This window comes from Apteryx rowi, unplaced genomic scaffold (assembly GCF_003343035.1).
Source record: "Apteryx rowi isolate R43461 unplaced genomic scaffold, aptRow1 scaffold_204, whole genome shotgun sequence".
Classification (NCBI taxonomy): domain Eukaryota; kingdom Metazoa; phylum Chordata; class Aves; order Apterygiformes; family Apterygidae; genus Apteryx; species Apteryx rowi.
In genome coordinates this window covers 1,001,801-1,022,585 of record NW_020448353.1, presented here as the reverse complement: position 1 = coordinate 1,022,585, position 20,785 = coordinate 1,001,801, and the positions used below count along the sequence as shown (strand labels likewise).

At 40.6% G+C, this 20,785-nt stretch overlaps 1 protein-coding gene across 1 annotated transcript; it reads right to left on the bottom strand.

Moving 5' to 3' along the window:
- Positions 1–4,755: 4,755 nt before the first annotated feature.
- On the bottom strand, positions 4,756–20,784 carry IGFBP3 (insulin like growth factor binding protein 3; the record flags this gene model as incomplete). The annotated part of the gene is made up of 4 exons (XM_026063941.1): positions 4,756–6,411; positions 13,558–13,677; positions 16,388–16,614; positions 20,568–20,784. Coding segments are annotated over 4 exons (690 nt in total), but the record flags the coding sequence as incomplete, so codon positions are not given.
- Between the last annotated feature and the right edge of the window lies 1 nt (position 20,785).

Sequence of the window (20,785 nt, the reverse complement as noted above, 5' to 3'; positions counted from 1 at the left end):
TCTGCAAGGCAGCTCTGAGAGGGCCCAGGGAGGAGGGGTAGGAGGGAGGTGGGAGTGAGGGTGCCTGAGAATGCTGAATAAGATCAAATGAGCAAAGCCAGCTTTAGCCTGTTCCAGATCTTGGGTGTTTCATTTTGCCAAAGTTTCTGTCTGCCGTTTCAAACTCTCTGGTGTTTTATAACCTCTGAGCCATAGCGTGGGTAACCCAGCTAATGACGGCAGAGGTGAAGGGAGGGTTGCACATACACTTGGCTTCTTGCGGTTTAATTATGAATCACGCTTTGCAGCTTAGAGCACATCTGCGCTGGGGAGCGTAGCTGGCGGGGCAGAGTTTTGCCAGCAGAGCCCCCTGCTGAAGACGCGACCCATGGCACCAGCAGTTTTCCTGCTGCTTTAGCTGCTCAGGCTCCTCAAACCACTCTTAAGCTAACAAAGATCAGCACATTTGTGCCTACACTGAGGTTTTTAATTGCATAATTATGCCAGCTGTGATGTGTGATTTTTTTTTCTCTCTCTCACTGATGGTGTTTTGCAGTTCAATAGGCTGATGTGTGGACGCTGCAGTTCCTTGGAAAAGTATCTTCATGTGGGACATCTCTGAAGGCCTGGAGCAAATGCTGGCTATATCTTCATCATCTTCTTTCATGTTTCCTGCTGGCCTGCTGCTTCTGTTTATTGCCGCTTCGGCAGCTAAGCTTGCACCATTTGGCTCCGACAAGGGAACAGAGAAAGAAGAGCAGTAACATGTCACTAGTAGCAGGGCAACAGCAGCTGTGGAAATGTGTGGCAGGCTCTGCAGGCTGAAGGTTGTATCTGGCACCCATGTGATAAAGCAATAATCAACTTTTCAGGCTCAGTCGGTTAGGGCTTTTTTACTGGGTGCAAGTTATGTGATATGCAGCAGACATAGGAAACACATATTCACCTTGAATATTGTGTGTGTGGCATAAGCAGGCAAAAATAGGCACCACTCTCCAGTTACAGGGACTGAGGGAAACGCATACACTGTCTGGCTCTTGTAACCGAGTCCCTTCACTTCCCCACTTTTGGAAGGTCCTATGCACGTGGATGGGGGAAACAGCCCTTCTCAACGACATTTTTCTTCAGTTTGAAAGATTTGCTGGTGGAAATCTCAGCTGCTCTCTGGAACAATAACTTCTTTGCCTTTCTTTCCATCCCCACTCATGGAGAGAGCAGTGGGGTGAAATTAGCCATGACAGAGAAAGGCTCTTAAGGAATCTGGATAAGTCAGCATAAGTGGAAAGCCAGGGCACATACTACAGCAGCACAAGCAATCTGCAAGGATAAACTGAGATTTGCAGCATTATCCTTCACTTTTGCTAATACCTGGTCTCCAGTTTTTCTCAGCTGCAACTTACAGCCTGGGAGTCATCTGCACTTTTGAATAAAAGCACAGGCAAAAGCAAAGTTTTTACCATGGAGTATTCTCTAGGGCTGGTGCGTATGTTTCTAGAGCTGCAAAATCTGAACAGAAAGAAATGATACAACACAAAATGTAGAAAGAGTTTGAAAACTAGAACTTCTTCCAGGGAACAACAAATTTGTGTTACTTACCATTTTACTAGGATATTTCCCTTTTAGCAGAAACAAACGTGATATTCTCTCACCCAATCTGTTGTATAATGCAAAGAATCTAACGTGCTGGAACTGAAGACACAAAGATCCCCCATGCTGACAGGCTAAATGCTTTCCAGTTGGAAGAAGATACACAAGTCTGCTGGTCACAGCGAAACATTTCTCTTCTAATGGTCTTAAACAGAATGAATTTTCACACACTTGCAAATGAAAAACTTATTACACATAGTGACCACAGAAAGCTTGCCCTTGGAATACTCTAGCCTTTTGGAATCCTTTTAGAAAAATTAAAGTGGGGAGGTGGGGGGGGAGAAAAATTGATCCTTTCTAACGCAGGAAGCAAACAGTCAACTTGTAGAAATTAATAGATATGAAGAGTTTTTAAATGTACAGCAGGCCTACATACAAAACAGCTACCCATATAAACATTTCATTTGAAATACTAATAAGCTTTGGCATCCAGGAAAACTGCTCAGCACTTTTCATACTTTAAATATAATTTGTATTGCTAATACATAAAATCTCTGTGGAGCCATCCTAGGTTACACAGTTTTAAAGAGTGACTAGAGATACCAAAAAATGATTTCCCAAAAGATTTGTAAAACCATTACTTAAATTTAGGGCTCAGTTCAATAAAGAATTATGCTGTGTTAAGGTTTCTATGGAATTTAGTCATAAAAAGTTCAGACTGTACTAAAAACTAATTAATTCTGTGGTTTTGGTATTCATTGAAGCCTTCTTTCCCCTGCGCACGAATAGCTAACATTATGCCCTGAAGCATGTGCATGCCAAAAAGGTGGAAAAGGATATTCTGAGCTCAAAAGACTATAGCACAGTAGGTCCATTAAAAAAGGGAACTTTCTCAAATAGTTGGAAAGATAATAGAGCTGCCTGCAGGCAGCTTTAACTTGCATTCTGGTCAATTATAGAAATTTATGCAACTATTTATTACTCTGGTTAAAATAAATACTTACCACATCAATATGGGCTACATATGGTACCCAYGTAGCATCTATAGTTGAAGTCTGTGCAAAAAAACCTAGCAACTTTTGCAGTATATACATTAAGCTTTTGTGGTACCGTGCAAATATTTACCATGTAAACAATGTTAGAAGTTACACGGATTTTTCTGAGATGTCACAATATTCACCTGGATGGCCTGAGATTCTTGAAAGAGCTTGTTCAAAATAAGAAAAAAGCTGGCAAATGTTTATTGGATAAAAAATGATGAACTGAAGGCCGTGAAGGCACCAAAACAGCGTATATTTTTCTAGTTCATCAGGTCCATTTCTGCCACCAAAAACAAAGCCCTCAGGCAGAGGGAAAGGAGCTCTTCCCCTGAACTGATATTGACCCATCCGTTTGCTTGATACTGCCCACATTCTCCTGCTTAAATGTAACCCACAAATATTTCTGATGAATGAGGCACTAATTATGCAGCCTGACTCCCATAGCCACGAGAAAAACCTTTGAGTGACATGTAACGTGTTTGTTGAATTGACCCCTTGTCTTCATAGAAATAGTAACATTAAACAACAACAACAACAAAAACAAGACAGAAAAAAGCCACCACTGTACCTCTTCATTTTAATGAGCGTGTTCTGGGGGGAAAATAAGTTTTTTTTTTTTATTTCATACCAAGAATGCCAGCTGTCAGGGAAGTCAGGTACCCAATGGGAAGTGTCCAATACTAGTGCAAGTAACTGGGCTCATACAAAGCATGGAACAGACAATTTCTGAACAAGGGGGGAGCTTTAAATTACACAGGAGTAGTATTTTATTTGCTAGTTTTTAACAGTGTCTTTGTTTTAAAAACATCTATTGGAAGCAAAATAACCAAACTGACTTGCACAACTATACAGAAATTCTTATTTTTTTTCCTATGGCTATATGTTTAATATGTTACATACAGAAGGCTGGATTCATTAGCACCACTAAAGCAGCTGAATCATATTTTTTTGTAATTCCTGTGACAAACTGTTTGCTTGAATCAAGGCGTTTATTTTGAGTTCCTTAGGATTTTTTTTTTTTTTTTTTAAATAAAGCTGGTGCTCTGCGCAGATTAAAGAATTTTGTACTGTTCAAGAAACTTTGTTGGCCAACATGTCTTTTATATTTATTTATTTTTAATGTTGGGGCAAAATATTAAAAGCTTAAAAATGTAACAAAAAACACCAGTCAGAAGTACTACCACGGGCTGTTAAAACATTTCTTGCATGCCAGCAAAATATGGCTTGGAAGGCTGCTATCCTCCCTTTTTGGTGAGATACTATTTTTCTTTTTCTGAAGGCTCATGAGTTTGGCATTAAAAAAAAAGGTGAAATACAGACTCATTTTCATGAATCCAAACCTTATTTTCATATCTACAGTGCCCAAATACTGCTATATATAATTTTCTTCCTTGTGTGACACTACTTGAGAGGAACTGGTTTATAACTTTAAAAAAAAAAGGCCTAGTACCTTTGCCAACAAAATCTTTGCAGGTGTTATATTTGCAATAGCAGTAAAAAATTGCAATAAATCTTCACCTCACAAAGCTTTCTGCAACCATCTGTTGGGAAGTCTGTATTAGCTTGGACTAAGCCTCACCTCAGATATACTTTTTTCCCCCTTACTGTTCCTCAGGCTTGAAATTTCAGTTTTAAGGATGACGGCAGCTTCCTTCATCAGATAGAAATTGGGAAGCAGAATACACACAGGGCGGTTCAGCTACCATGTTTCGGGGCAAAGCTTTAAAGGGCTGATCCGCAGCAATCGACTGCCTCGATCCCACAAGCTGCATGTTAAAAACCTTCCCACGTCTGCAAGTTTGCAGCCAGCCCATGGCAGGAAAAGCGAGGGCAGCCGCAGCCCCAGGCCCCCCACAAGGTTTCTCTCAGCAGCCCTCAACCCCCTTTCCGGGGCTCCCCTACGCGCCAGCGGCCCCCGGGCGAGCGCTCGGCCCCGATCGCTTGAAAGCCCTGGGGGAATACGGCTCTTAACTCGCATCAAATTCCTGATCCACCAGGAAACTACGGTGCTGATTATTATTTTTTTTTCTACAGTGACATCAAACATTTATAGTGACACATATAAGAATATATTATATATTTATATAAATATATAAAATATTTATATAAAATATATAAATAAATACACATACAAAATACAGCATTACTTTCCAAGAGAGATGTTACATTTCACAGGCCACCTTTCCTTATCCAAATTTCATTGTCATACAGAATTTGTCATGACGTTCAATAAACAGTCAGCCTCAAATCGGTGCCAAGGACTTCCTTATGTGAAAGCGTCACGTATCAGCACAAAACCAAAACACTTCTCTTGTAATTAAAAGGACATATAACACCGTGGCAGAGAACTGGTTTAAATATTTCAACCCAATGGTTCTTATTCTGTGCTTGGATGCAAGCAAATCCCTTCCACCAAAGTCAAAGGAAGCAACGATYGTGCAGTAGCACAAAATGAAGCGCACAGGTCTCAAAACCGGGTCTGTAAGCCCCCACCTTGCTGGCATTGACTTAAATAGAAGTTCCTCATACAGAATATGTGCTTTGGTAGAGTATATCAAGCCAACAGAGAATAGATACAGGCTTTTAAAAAATAAATAAGCAAACAGAAAGAGTCATACTGTAATGGCAATTTTTTGTCCATGAATTTTTTATACTAGCATGGACAGTTCTGAAGGAAACAGAGGAAATTTAAGCCCTGTTGCATTAACTGAAGCAAAGGACAGACAGAATGATACTTTACAGAGACCTTCAGTGCAACTGTCATTCTTTCCAGTGGCATAACTCAGTGAGGGGTGCCTTAGAAATACCAATAAAGTGAAAAAAAAAAAACACTTAAAAATTATCTTGGTATTTGTAGCTATTTCAAATGAGGAAATTTAACCTCTTCTGGAAACACTTCCTTCACTCCATAAATCCATTTCTGTCATCTAGAATAGGTCAGTGTGTATGCATATGAATCTAAACATATTTGTAAATCATCCCATCCCCTCACTTTCTCTTTGCATACATAAGTTTACATGAAAATTATTGTGTGATATTTGGTATTCACATGTTACATTTAAATAAAGTTTATTAAAAAACAATTATATTAAATACAGACTAACAGAATATTCATAATATATTTTACAGAAAAAATAGCCATGTCTTTATTTTAGAAATACGTTTCCTTAAAAAGTTCTTTGAGATTTTTATAAAACATTTTACCCGTGAAGATAAGTTTCCCGTCAGACCTGTAAAAAAGCTTAAATTTTAAATACTTGTGTTTTTCATTGTTGTTGTTTTAATATTTTTACAATCTTACAATCTATAAATTCTTTAAAATAAAACACAGTATCTTTCGGGATCAGATTGGTCACAGGCCGTTCTTTAAAAAGTCAGTGGAGACTCCCTGAATCCATTCTGAAGTGCCTTTTTTTTTTTTTTTTTCTTTCTGGGTATCAATAGTGCAGATTTACTTGGGAAGTCAGAGCTCCCTACATGTGCTATAGGGAGCCCAAAGCGTGTCAGTGGCGGGGTGCAGCTGCAGAGTCCATAGAGCCAGTGGATCCCCCGGCAAGGCGGGAGGCAGGGCGCACAGCTCCACATGCAATGCAGTCCACGGTGTTTGCCCAGCCCCTCCAGGGTCTCTGATACGTCAAACTGCCATGCACAGCTGCCAGAAGAGACGGCCTCTACCCCCTCACTTGCTTTCCAAGTTATAGCAATGGACGTCTCCTTTTCCCTTCCCATCGTATCCAGGAAGTGGCTGTCCGTATTTATCCACACACCAGCAATAACCTCTTTTTCGGCCTTTGGATGGGCGGCACTGAAACAGAATATAAGACCCAGCTAGCATCCTTTTTACTTTTTTGCTCTCAGTTTTACATTGCAGGGATTGCTACTCATTTCATAGCTGCATTACTGCATCTTGGTCATATCTGACATTGCTAGAATTAAATAGAAGCTTTATTTCCACTACAAAGCATGACAATAAGAAGCTACCTTCTCCATCAGTAAACTACTTTGGGTCTAATTATCTCATAATAAAACTGCTCTAAGAACTACCAAAAAAACCCAGTCTTTTGAACCGCTCCCTATTAGATTAGGCGGCACAGTTGTCCTCTGCTGAACAAGGACTATTTACAACAGTAAGGACTGATGACTGGGACCCTTCTTTGGAAAAGAAAGCCCACAGATTTGTTCTACACTAAAGCACAGGTCTGGCAAAGACAGTTCTTGCAGCAATAAATACCCTTAGCTTGCATCTGCTTTCTGGAGGAATTTCAGTGCTGTAGCTGACATTTATTAACGGATACATAATCCTTCTGTAATGGAGTTATCACTTCAACAACTGCTAGATATATATTAGAACTTTACATGCATATTTTCCTATAAATAATGTTGGTTATATATTAGCTCTATAACCTAAGACAACTTTAGAAGTCAGTTGCCTAGTGGAATTTGCTAACAATACTAACCAATCTGAAACTACCATTAAACAAGAAAATAAATGGACAACAACTTTAGAAGTAATAACGCAGTAAATAAATGGATAAACAAGTCTACCATGTACTAACTAATGGACTCCCCAAGAAACCAAAAGTGATAAAAAATAGACTAAAGGAGATAACATCCTGCAGGTTATATTCTTCATGTAACTCTGTGCCCAGTTCAGCCTTCAGGAACCTCTCAGACTCTGCAGGGTTGTCACCTACACAAAGGGTGAACCCACCTAGCTGCACGGACATGGTCGTCTTACTAAGTTTTCCATGGCCAACCTTCTGGCCAAGACAGAGACCCCACCTATGTCAACTAAAGATTTGAGATTTGACAATAGAGATTTGATGATCTGCAAATGCTAACAGAGAAGACCATTCAGTCAGGCCAGACATATGAAGCAGGAGGTGACACAAGCCTACTAAGCTTTCCAAAGCTTACAGCTGGATCTGTTGTACTGCCAACCTGAAGGAAGAACAGGCTAGACAGACTGAAGCCACTTATGCCCTTCGACGCTCTAAAAGCTAACATACAAGCAAGACCGGATTAGATGGCTATTTATATAACTCTTCCACCTTGAGACTTTTACTTGGAGCATGAAACTGCCTTTTTAAAAGACGGTAGAAACCTATGCATACACCTTGTGATTCTCAAACTATACATCAACCTCTGAGATCACCCTCTCAGCAATTCAAGCATTTCCGAGGTGTAGACTGGGTACCAGCTGTGGGTTTGCCATGGGCCAGATAAGCTTTGCCATTACCACTCAATTACACTGTTCTCCAGAGGCTCATACAAGTGTCCTGCTCTCCCATGTGATATGGCTGTGCTCACAAAGCAAAGCATCTTCTCCAGGTGCAGGTGCACTGGGAAGCATCAAGTAAGTGTTGGGCTTCACACATTGCCAAAAGCATCTGACCCTTTCCACGTCCAGTTCAGGACCTCAGGAGAAGAGGTAATATATAGGACATAAATGTGAATATGGGCAACTCCTGGGACTGTCCAGACCTGAGCCTATTAATTTGTGGCAGCAGAGATTAACATAGACAGTCATCACTAGGAACTTGTGAAAGTGAGACAGGAATAAATCACATATTAGAAAAAGGATTCCTGAAACTGCCACCATGATGGGACCCCAAGTTTCTGGAGACCTTTTTCAGTGTTTGCATAGATCATTTTGCTAGGCAGACTCCTCTGCCTCTAGAATGTTTGCTTCCATCTTGCTTATTCTATTTTAGAGTACATGAAATAACATGAATCACCACAACTGAAAATAAATCTACCTTTGTGCTACATTTTTGAGTAGGAAGTCTAGTGCAGAAATAATGCAATGCCTTCTCTTCTTTGGATTTGCTGTCCTTCTTCATTAGTCCTATGCAAATGAATGGCCATTCTGACAGCAGGATTATAAGATCAGGCTTAAAGTAAATATTGGCTTATTTTAGGAGAGGGTAAAGAAGTACAAGCCTATTGAKAGAAGAGCTACATTAATAATTTGCTAAAGTACATGATTAGTTGTATTTGAGTTCTAGCTATCTTTTCAGTTTGTTTTCCAAAGCAAACCTTTACATATGAAATCAATGTATGCTTTATTATTTTGTTTCACAAGCCTGACTAGGGCTTCCAAATGTTCTCTAGGATTTCAGTGAATGGCTTCCCAAAGTTCACTGGAGTCAACGGGCAGTTTTTCTTTAACTTCAGTGGAGGCTGGAATGGACTCTAGCTGAAGTGGTAATAACATTTAGCGCCTTAAATTCTTTATGTGCAAAACAAAGTAATTTATTAAAAACAGCCTTTTCATGGTCTAAATTTTACAGATAAGGAAACTGAGGCAGAAATTCGTAGGTTGTTTTTCCCAAGACCACAGGCAAAGACAGAGCCAGAATTAGAAGGCAGGGTTTCTGGCTGCCAGCCTGGTGCTTGGGTGATGAAAATATACTTCTACTAATAATAGTAACACATCCTCCCCTTTTAGAAGTACTATATGAAGTATGTTACACAACTCTCACTGATTCATAGGCTTGCATCACTGTCAAAACAAATGATCAATTAAAGTTTCTCAAGCTGTTGGGGGTTATGATTGCTTTTTACAGTCACATAATCAATTTTTGGAATTAAATATACCACGAAGTTAGTCTGCAGGAACACATTCTCTACTATTAAGAATTTTTTATTTCTTTTGGACAACCCATTTGAGAAAATGAAACCCTTAGATCTTGTGCATTAGAGCTTTGCAGCTGAAATAACATTCTGTCTGTGAGGAAAGAGAGAAATAATATACCTTTTCCAATCTGTGATATTGTACTACCTGCTCAGTCATGCTGTCAATAGCAGAGCACTTCTGGTTCAAAGCGGATGCTTTTATCCTGAGACAGCTAGCTTGCATTCGCTACTGAAATGATGGATAATTCACATTAGAAAAAAACAAAATCCAGTCTTCTGAATTTTGTACTCCACATAAACTTCAAGGCTCTGCTTAGCTCTTCTATACGACTTCAGGAGACCAAAAGAGCTGGAAAACTGCCCAAGCAGTGGAGCCAATAATTACTTCTGATAGAAACACCAGCTGCCAGCTTTATGCCACCTGCCTCTCGGCCTTGCCCAAAGAAGTGCCACAGAGGCATTCTTGGGGCACAGCAAAGCATATGGTATCCCATTTAATTCCTGGTCAGTGCAGAGGTCTCCATGGAGCTACAATTGTGATATCTTGGAACAGACTGCAGACAGCCTTGACATACACCTCAGGCCGTTTTGGCTGCTGTCAAGCCCAATTTTGTTTACAGTGGAATAATGCCAACTCACATTTAGGTGAATATCTGTCTCCAGTAGATGAAAATGGAGCAATTCAAAGATAATTCTAATGTCATTAAAACTTTTCTTTGCATGCTGGAGGCAGAAATGTGCCTGTGTAAAAATATTTCATGTAAATATACCTATACACCACAGTTGTATAGTACAACTTTACATGCGTGATTTGTTAATACAAAGAAATCTAAATTTTAATTGGTCTGATTTTAAAAAGAAGTTTATATATAAACACAATGTCTGAAATATTTTTCATGCTGTACCTTGACAGATAAATTTATTTTCTTAAAATTTGTTTCACTTATGAAAATTACTCCCTATGGTGATTCCTGAAAAGTCAATTTTTAGACAACCACAAAGGTCATGAAAAACAGCTGCTTTCAACTTGATTGGAGGAGCAGGAAGGCAGATTATACTAACATGCCAAGTATCTCATGAATGAGTTTTTAATGCTTTCCAGGGTAGTCATAATTTATCAGATTCCTCCCGTCACACATCTACCTACATCATCATTCTAGTCCTTTTAAAGCACATCTGTTTAGGTTTTGGCCTGCAGTGCACTGCCTGGTTCTGTATTGAGATATCTGTATATTGGACCACATGTGTACATGTATCCACAAAACATATATGCTTGAAAAAGTAATTTAAAGTATTTAAGAGCATGCATTAATCACAATTCCTTTGAGATACAACATTAAATCAAGGCATGAAGACACATTATCTTGTAAACCACCATATAATTTATCCAAGTGTAGTCCCAGGAGCTGACTGCACAAGGAGTAGAAACAGACGTACCTGCCTTTGTGAAACAGTTTGCTGGGTCACAAAGTAAGTCCAAAGATGAGCCAAGGAGAAAATACAGTGGTTCTGACTCCTAATACCTGATCCAAACATTCAACAATACAGTACTGTGAGTATTGCTGTACGACAGTGAAGCTATTTTGGGAAGGAATTAACTATTTTCTCAGACTTTAATCTACCTATGACAGCACTCTCTGAAGACTGTACATGACCCCAGTGCACTGAATTGCACATCCAGCCACAGAATTTTGCAGATATGGGAAAGTAGTTAGTGTTTCCAGAATTAAAAATGCCTACTTCACAATCGTTTCTTTGGTGGCTTTACTGTCTCTTTCCTAACATATTATTCTGAATTTTGTTGTCACAGTGGAATATAATTGAACTACAGATCAAATGCTGCTAATAATAGCAATGAAGGATATCAATGAAATAGCCTAGCACTCTGTTAATCAGATTAGACACCTGCTTATGGTTCCCAAAATATCAGACCTACATTTTGATGCTCCAGAAAGAAAAAGAAATATATACAATCATCGCACTGTCTCACAGACAGTGAAACCAATCTGACCAGGAGTCACTTATTTCTCAAACTGTTGCTTTTTTTCTGGCAGTTAATTTTAGAAGGGCAACATAAATACATTATTTTTCATTTCATCCTGTGTTCCCTAAGCCTTACCTGATATGAAGGCCTGTATCAAGGGTTGATTCAAGTTATTTCGAGTTGATTCTTTTAGAAGAGGAGCACTCAAACTACATTTAATGTAGAATACATGGGTTCTACTTGGGAGCATCTCTTACAAGATCCTGAGCTGCCTTAAACTACCACTGAAACTACTGGGACTTCTGTAACTTGGCACAGCACTTGAGAAGGCTGGCCACATATGAAACCATCCCTGCATCCTCTATGTTTGCTGCCCCAATGGACTGTTACATTTAGTGCAGGAACCTTTTCTAAAGCACTTGCAAAGTCTCCAAATAGACTGAATACTACCCAGAGTGCAGAAGCATGTCTTTGTTTCACACCATCAGCTTATTCTGGTAAGTGAACTTCTAGGAATGAAGACTAGGAATGGCATGAAAGTATACGATCCATATTTCCTTTCTTTTTCTTCTTTTTCAGTGTGGAAGAGTGCACGAGTGCCTCAGTGGCAGAACTACCACTGCACAGTAATGCACCTTAACATGTGTTTGTTGTGGATCTAATTTATTATCTACACACCAGAGAGAGTGTGCAAACCACCACCTTACTGCTGATGAAGCAAAGCCCTTAGAGTCTAACGACAGATGAGAGAAAGACCGACTGAACAAAGTAAATATCAATCTGTGGTCTTCTGTAATACCTACCAAAGGATAAGGACTATCATACGCTTGCGTGTCTTGAACGTAATTGAATTATATGCTGTTCTAAAGTAGCTAAGTCAATGTTTTTTGGCACAGCCACAAAGCACAGGGCTAGCCTTGTTCCACAGAGCAGCTCACACAGAAGTCCACAGTATTTTCTGAACAAATGCAGGCTGGGGTTTGAGTATCACTGGCAGCTCATCTACATACAATGGCACGTGAACTGACACAAGGGACTCAAAACTCCAGGCAAGGAAAAGAAACTCTCCCTGCTCGAGAGTATCACCACCCGCTCAGGAAAAGCTTGGGTGGACAGACGAGTTTGGCAGCATGTAGCCAAGGTCAAACAGCACAGTCACTGCAGGACTGATGGAAAAAGGGAATATAGGGACCCTTGGTCCCTGTTGCAAACAGCCCATCTGACACTTATTGCTTATTGCAGAGCTCAAGGGAAAGCAGGAGAAGGAAAGACTATTTCTAAGAAAGCTGGAAGCCAAAGAACAGAGGGACACTTTTCTTAAAATGAGGTTGCCTGGTCTGAGGTTGGCCTCTCACCTCCAACTAACAAACTGCATTAGCTAATAACACATTGAGTAAGTCACTTCTGCGGTTACCAGAGATACAGAGGAGGAGTATGACTTGCATAAACCCAAATGGCAGACAAAAGATGGTCCACAAACAAAATCTCTCCTTACAGAGGTTTGCCGTGAGGAAAATTTTAAAGAATCTTTGGAATTCAGGAATTTTTTGAATTACACCAAGAAATACGTTTGGGGAACAGGACACTGACTAAATACTGGGATTATACGACATGTGTACACCAAGCAAAGGACCTGGTATAATTTGCACTCCTCTGAGTTCCCGAATGAGCTTCAAGGGCAGCACTGACTGGAGAGCGATGCAGTCGTTCAGTCTGRACCCAACTAAAGCAGAAATACCTGCTGTTTAGTCCTGCATTTGTCAAGAAAGGTCACAACCCCAGAGTCAAATGCAAATGGAAAACCAAAGAGGGCTGTGTAGCCACCCTCGCTGCAGAGTAACTACTAAATGTAACACTTTCATGATAACATGACCTGGATTTTGGAAGTGATCTGTGCAGCATATAAAAGACAGATATATGCCTTTCTCAAGTTGCTTTTTGTAATATGATCTAACCCAGTTCTTCTAGGAACTCTCAGGCAGCTATTTACAATTCAAAGCATTGATCTATTGCAGTCATATGGTGACTGCAACATTTAGCTCTGTGGGTTATTACAGAGGCATTGCTTTTTTTAAACTGAAGGGCATTAGTATCTGGGACACCAGCCAACCCATGTGTGATTAGGCATGAAGTTTCACAAATTAATCTGTTGTCATGACCAACAGCAAATAAAAACACTGTCCCCACTTGACAAGGTTCAATGCTATAAGATCAGGTCCTAAAAGTAGGATTAAGCGAGTACCTCAGTAAAATGCTACGTAACACCTTCAGCAAAGATGCATAAAAAGTAAAATGTATTCACTGAAATGATTGAGACACAGTACTTACTTGCTTTTTCTTGTAGAACCCCTTCTTGTCACAATTTGGAATATGGAAACCCCTAGGACTCAAGACATTCAGGATCTTTAGGTGGTTTAATGTGTCTTCCATTTCTCTGCGACAGGGACCCTGTTAATGAGGATGGTTTAGAAAGCACAAATGAAATTTCATTCTCACATGCTGTTTTTCGCACAAGAGTTTAGTAAATCTTTAAGTAGGAAGAAGCATGAAACCCAAATACTCTGTTARAACAAAGTGATGTCTAGAAATGTCAAAAGCAGACCGTTCAGAGGTAAAATCTTGAGATTATGTTTTATTAAGGATAAACTGATTTCTAAACACTGAATGCCCTATGCTATGCTCAGGCACAGACTGACATTTCCAGTTGTAATCACAGCCACTTATACCTAAGGAAAGGCCTAACCAGTGTACAAGTCAATCACACAAACATAATTTATGTTAGGAAAAGTTGGGAAAGAAGGCAGGGGACTGGAAATAAACCACTCAGTAATTCTTCCCTAATGCCATTTATTTTTGTGATAATGCTGGATCCAAAAGCTTAAATGAAATGAATTTAATTGAAAACAAGCAGTCTTGCACACTGTATATGTATATATAAAAATACTGCACAAGATCTTTCTCCCTCTCTGTCTCTGTAGCTAAGTAGAGTCTAAATAATGTAACTTTGGACAATGATTCCAGATTTCAGCTGGACCAAAAGGATACAGCCGTGCAAATGAATGGTTGCACATGACTATCATTAGATAAGTCAGTTGCTTTTTGCATCAGTTTCTCCATCTGCAAAAGGAGGACAATAATGCAGCAAGGACTAGCTTTAGGACACTGAGATAAAAAGAACTTACAGAAGCACTTTTAAGAGCATGTCTCAAATGCCAACTAATTATTTCTCACTGCAGCCCTTTGAGGTAGAGAGTAAAGCGTTACCAGCCCCATTTTACAGGCAGAAAACCAGGAGCAGAGGAGTTCAAGATTTGCCAGAGGCCAGGAAGGCAGTCAGTGTCAGCAGTGGGATTAGAATTCAAGAATTACAGCCTGCAAATTCTGTGCTTAGCTGTGCTCCTGTTTGAGCATATTATCGACTCAATCCACCAATCCACTCCTTAAATGCAGACCTGAAAAAATTCCTTTGCATGGTTACACGGGTTTAAAATGTTTAAGTTGCTGTAACAACACAAAGACTCATTGGTGCAATTCTTAATTAGTGAAGTAATGATATTTATACTTTCAAGTAGTAATATTAATAGTTTGCTCATATAAAGTGCCTTTCATCTGAGTGTCTGAAAGCATATAGACCCAACAGTCCTACTGAAGTTTAAAATTGATTTTTTGGTTAGCAAATACCTTCCTTGCAGCTTTCATATATTTTCTTTCAGTATCAATCTCACAAGCTCTGAACGTGTTCTTTAAACTGCTGCTCTTACTGTCAGTTCCTTAAATAAACAAAACTGTTCAGACACACTGACTGCAGATGACACGCTTCCAAAGATCTGGTCCTGAGTCAGGCCTACAAAAAGAGCAACAGCTTTTTTTTTTTTCTTCTTTTTTTGAAGTCGGCTTCAAGAGTCAGAGAGATCAATATCAAAAGCAAACATACAGACATAGCTAGAAAGGCATTTGCTTACAAAGGCATCTGTCCCAGACGGACTTATTTCTGGTCTTTACAGCCACGAGCAGTTTTGTTAAGTTAGTGGGCCTTTGCACATGAGTCCAGATTACCACATAAGGGGAACTGCTTCTCCTAGTTAAGGCCAGGACCCTATTTCCTCAGAGCTACCAAAGCTGATTCTTTTACTACAAACAGTTTATTTTTATGTTTTGGGAAGGAGGATATGCTGAAACTCAGATACAGAAGTATTTTCACTAGAATACTGGACCTCATGACAAACTGTAGTATACAAGTATACAGTATAATCAACCTTGCTGTTTTAACTTAAGAGGCCACACTCCCTTCAGACAGAACTTTCTACTGTTTGCAGGTTTTGAAACCTTCTTTTGCAGATGGGAAACTATATCTGGTTCCACCATGCCTCTCCTGATGAAATGCCAAAGAGTATCCAGCAATTATTTTTAATGCCATCTGGCACAGGCACGAGAATAACCAGGTTATCGGCCAAGAAGTTCCCAGACAACAAGTATTCCCTCCTCAAATGCACCATATTCAGGTCGCCCCGCAGAGCCTGTCCCTCTGCTGTGCACTGTGTGCCGGTGAGCCATTAGCTGTTTATGCAACGGGACCACACAGTAACTACAAATGGAGGTGGCGTTCTGCATGTCACACAAATACTGACTGATCAAACCAGGCCCTTCAGCCCAAGCTAAGTTTCTCTTCCTTGATGTGCTCCATGGAGTGTGAGCACAGTGCTGTTGCACTGAACGTGCAGTCTTTCCCTTTTTTGCCTTATTGCAAGCAAATAATGCTGCTTCCAACCAAACTTAATGATGATATTGTTAAGCCAGCTGTGAGCTCACACAAACAAATGCATGATAATTATAGGTGGAAAGAAGAACTTTTGCTCTCTAAGAATCAACTAGTGAAAATCATATTAAAATCAATGTAAACATCAATACATTAGGCCTCTGTGATCTATTTGGTCTGCTGATCATCTGCATTTGCAAGTCCAATAGTTTTACTGGTCAAACCAGTACCAGCCAGAATTTCCTAAATGGCTACAATTATCACCATCTGTTTTTTTATTTACTTTGTCAAATGCACCACATGCACAGGCACAGGTGCACACACACACACACACACACACACACACACTCACATGCACACTCTCATGCAGGAAAATACATTTCTATTTGCAAAAATACTTACATATTCAGTCTCTTGTTTGGATTCAGAAGAGAAATTCAGTGTATCTGTACTTTGTGAATCATATTCCACTTTGTAGCGTTGTGTATTTTTGGCTTGCTCTTTCCTGATGATATCTATTTTGATGTGCTGTGGATGCGATTTGGAATCTGACACCCTGTGAGAGTTTGGGATGGCCTGATTTTCTATGCTACTGGTACTCCGGTCTTCTTCTGAATCACTGGAATTTCCTTCAAGTAGAAAAAATTCAGTGAAGGAGAAATGTTAACCAACTGCCAGTTAAGTCTAGACCACTAAATTAGTCTATATTCTTAATTTCTATTTACAAAATAACAATATATAAAACCATGAACAATTTAGTGTTGTGCATGCAACTGCATCTTTATTGCTAAGTGCAAAGAACAGTGATGACTTTTATAAATAAAGAAACTCTTTACTCTTAGTGAATCTTTTAAAGTGCTACTGCATATACATCGTTCCTTTCTAATTAATTATTTGAAAGCTCTTCACATTAATTCGATTTCAAATCGTTCTTAAATCGCTGATGCTCAGATTTCTTACTGTTCACTTTACACTGAAGTTTTTTGGTTTGCCACCAGAAGAGGGCAGCTTTGTACCATGACCTGACCGTTCCTAGGGTTTGGACCTGCATCAGAACTCACCAATGCGAGACATGCAAAGTATTCGAATAATTTATCCCTGACCTAGCGCAGATTTAATGAATTTTAATTAAATACCACTAACTTGTGTAAGTTATTGGTTTTGGTGTGACTCTTTGTATTCCCCGGGAAAGTAATTAAGAAAAAAGGCGTTAATACAAGAAATTCTACTAGGTTGAGCTTGATGGTTCTAATTAACAACTCTTAACATTGCTTTTCTTTCTTAATTTCACTCCCCAAACTGAATGGGAAAGAAAAAGAGTGCCATGTTTGCATTCTTAAGCTGTTTAAAATCAGAAACATTTCTAGGTGTACAAAACAGACAAAAAATTGCCATTCATTCCGTAATGGTGTCAAAGGACAAACATCTGCTTTCATTACGAGCTTTAAAAATATTTTCTCTTTAAACTACCATCCATGAAAATACAGGAGAAATACTTTTTTCCTAAATACTGCATGAGCACAGTGTTGCTGTACTTTCTGAGGTATTTGTCTACACTGCATTTCTCTCTTAGGAGACTCTTGCAGTGTAACTGTAACTGGCTGCATTTCCTCCATGGAATTTTTCAAGTTTGTATCTTCCTACTTGCTAAGTCACACTAGTTGCTGCTGCATTTTAGTGCCTTGGCTGCTGGCCACTTTTTAAAAAAAAAAAAAAAAAAAGGAAATGATCTTGCGAGTGTACAGTGATAACTGATGTGCAAGGAACATCCTGGAAATCTATATTAAAGTTGTACTTGACAGCTCACCGAAAAACCACAAAAGCCAAGAAACTCAATGTTAAACCTGAAAGGCCATGTTCATGTAGCCCATGGAGCCTAAGCATTTCAACACACAGCCCAGTGGCCCTGGTAATACACAGGCACAGGGGAGGAACATGAGGAGGAGAAGGAGGGATCAGAGTTAACATCTTGGTGCCAGTGGTTTTAGTGTAGCCACTGCTGGCAACGGACATAATTGACCAGGAAAATCCAACTTCCAGCACAAATGGATTAAGGAAGTTTAAGTCTTAAGTCTAAATTTCTTGGCTTTTGCGGGTTTAACTCAGACTTTCAGCGGTATTTGAACATATTTTTGRTGGTTTAATGTCCTGTTTTTGAACAGTGGTATTTTTTTCCACACTCTCAATGAAATGTGCAAAAGGTGACACAATAGAATGTTAGAAACCTGAATCTCCTATATATATAAATACTATATGCCTACCAGGCTTTCTGCAATCATCAGTCCCGTTCATTAATTTACCAGGTCTACCAAAAATAGGTAGAAAATATTCTTAATGTGCATTAAATGATCACCAGGTGATCATTTCGCAGTTTATACAGATCCTCATGCCCTAGACAGCATTTCTTACATTTGAATTCTGAACTGTTATAATGTCACATTTTAATCTGTGAGGCACATTCTGTCAACTCAGTCCTATAAAACTTGGTGCCATGTTAGCTTTACATCCAGTCCTAATGGAAACAAAAGCACTCTGTGAAAAAGTTACTTGCCCTCTTTTAAAAAACAGACTAGAAGGGTTGCATATACACACTACATCATCTCTTTTTTAGTGCCCAGAAAACTGAACTGTAAAATAAGTCAGTGGCCTACTATATTTGGTATTAAGAAGCTAGTGTAATACACACTGCCCACATGATTTTTAGCAATTTCAGTAAATTAGTAATGACAGAAAGTGCAGCATATGATGCAAGACCTAGCTATGTATCAGAGAGAAGGCCTGACCCTGCCCAGAAAGGGTGTGTGACATGCGAATCTCAGTTCCTGAGTGCTGGATTTAGAGCTGAAACTCTAGTGGTCCCCCTAAAGAGGCGGGCACAAGTCATTACATGGGTTCAGAATAGTTTCTCCTTCTCAAACATGGAGTTTTCAGCATTCAGTCCTTGAATGGGAACTGTAAGGGACCCGCTTTCCACTTTTTAAGCAATCAAAGCTCCAACTGATTTCAAAATAGGCGTGCTCCTGGAGCCAAGAATTCACAAACGGGAACTCGGCATCTTGACTATTTAGGCTGAAAATGGAAAGATTTTCAGCAGGGAACTAAAGCACAGCTCTACCTTCCCCTTTCTCCTTGCCTAACAGTCATCATTACAAAACAATACCTCTTCATTAAATAGTGCCAAGTCTCAGATATCTGGAGGGAGACTTCCCTTCATTTTTCAATTCATCTGAAGGATGAATATGCAAAGCCAAGTTCATGGGATGAAGGAAGTTGCTCCATGTTCCAATGAGATTTAAAATTTCAATGAGTACCTTTGAACCCTCGCTCATTCAAATTGTCACAGCTTGGGAGCAGCACATAAATAATTATAATAAGGCATCTCCTACTGCTGGAGCAGCCAGTTAGCTGGAGCCCTGGTGCCACTTCCTCTTGCACAGCTAAGGAGAGGCCAGCCAAAGAGTCCCTGCAACCCAGCAGAAAAACGCCAGGCTTTTTAAAAATGCAAACAGTGGAAAGCCTTTTGACACACTTTTCTATTAAATAAATGTTAACATACTTGCTGTTGGTTCAAACAGTTTAATGAAATGTTTGCATAGAGGGACTGTGCTTTCTTGATCCGAATCCCAAGTTTCCCTGTCTCTGAAGTTTCCAAATGTGCATGTTAACAGAACTTTTTCCAGTCTTCCCTGCCTCTTAAAACGCAACAAAATGCGCTCTATGAACGTCTCATTTACAGGACACACAAGAGCTATGGGAAAGTTTCGCTGGACCAAACATTTATTTGCAGTGCAGAGAAAAACAGCATCCTCTTAAAAATACTTTTGTGCAAATGCTTTGTTCTGAATAACCACCTTCTCGAGCTAGGAAAGCACTTAACGACTCTCCCCCCCCTTTTTTTTTCTTTTTTGCCTTTTTTCCTGGGTTTAGCATTCTCCCGAGTTAGAGACACTGCAGCGCAGGAGTTAGCTCCGGACTCTCYGTTTTCTCGTACCCTCTTTCTAGGAACTCCCTGGCTAAATCACCAGGATTTAACCTCTTTCCCTCAGCGATGCACAGCCCGGTGGACGTGCCAACACCAAGCACCCATCGGAGCGAAGAGCAACTCCCCCCCAGATTTTTTAGAAAAGGGGCAACTCTGCCTCTTTTGCGAGGCACTAGTTCACACCATCGGTGTTAAAGAAAGAAAAGAACCCCCCCCCAAAAAAAACCCAAAGGGGGCGAGTGTGAGGGGACAAACTTGATTTCCTTCAGAAAAAGCACTTGAAAATGAGCCCAGCCTTGCCTACCGCGCCAGGAAGACATGTTTTCCGAGGGGGTGGACTCGGGCTCGCTCAGGAACACCCTAACGCTGCGAGCCCGCTCAGGATCCCGAGCCGGCCGCTGGGTACAAGCGTGAGGGGCCTTTTCGCAGGAAGACGCCTGCAGCGAGCGCGCCCTCACCTCCCCCCCTGCGTGCAACTTACCTCCCGACTTCCCCCCCGCCCCTTTTTGCTTCCTAAACCCGACAGGGGCAGGCATGCAGTTTTTGCCCACCCTCCCCGCCCCCACCGCGCAGCCCGGCGGAGCGGAGCCCGCTGCTTACCTGCGGCGTGCGGTCCGGGCAGCAGGAAGGCCCGCAGCTTGCCGCCGGCCGTGGCGTTGGTGCAGAGCCCGCGGCCCTCCAGCAGCGCCTGCAGCGGCCGCGCCTCCTCCGGCCGCGGCTGGCAGCTGAGCCCGGCGCCGCAGCGCTCGCTGTAGATGCCGCAGGGCTGGCCGAGGCGCAGGGCGCAGGTGAGGCAGCAGCCGCAGCCCGGCTCCCGC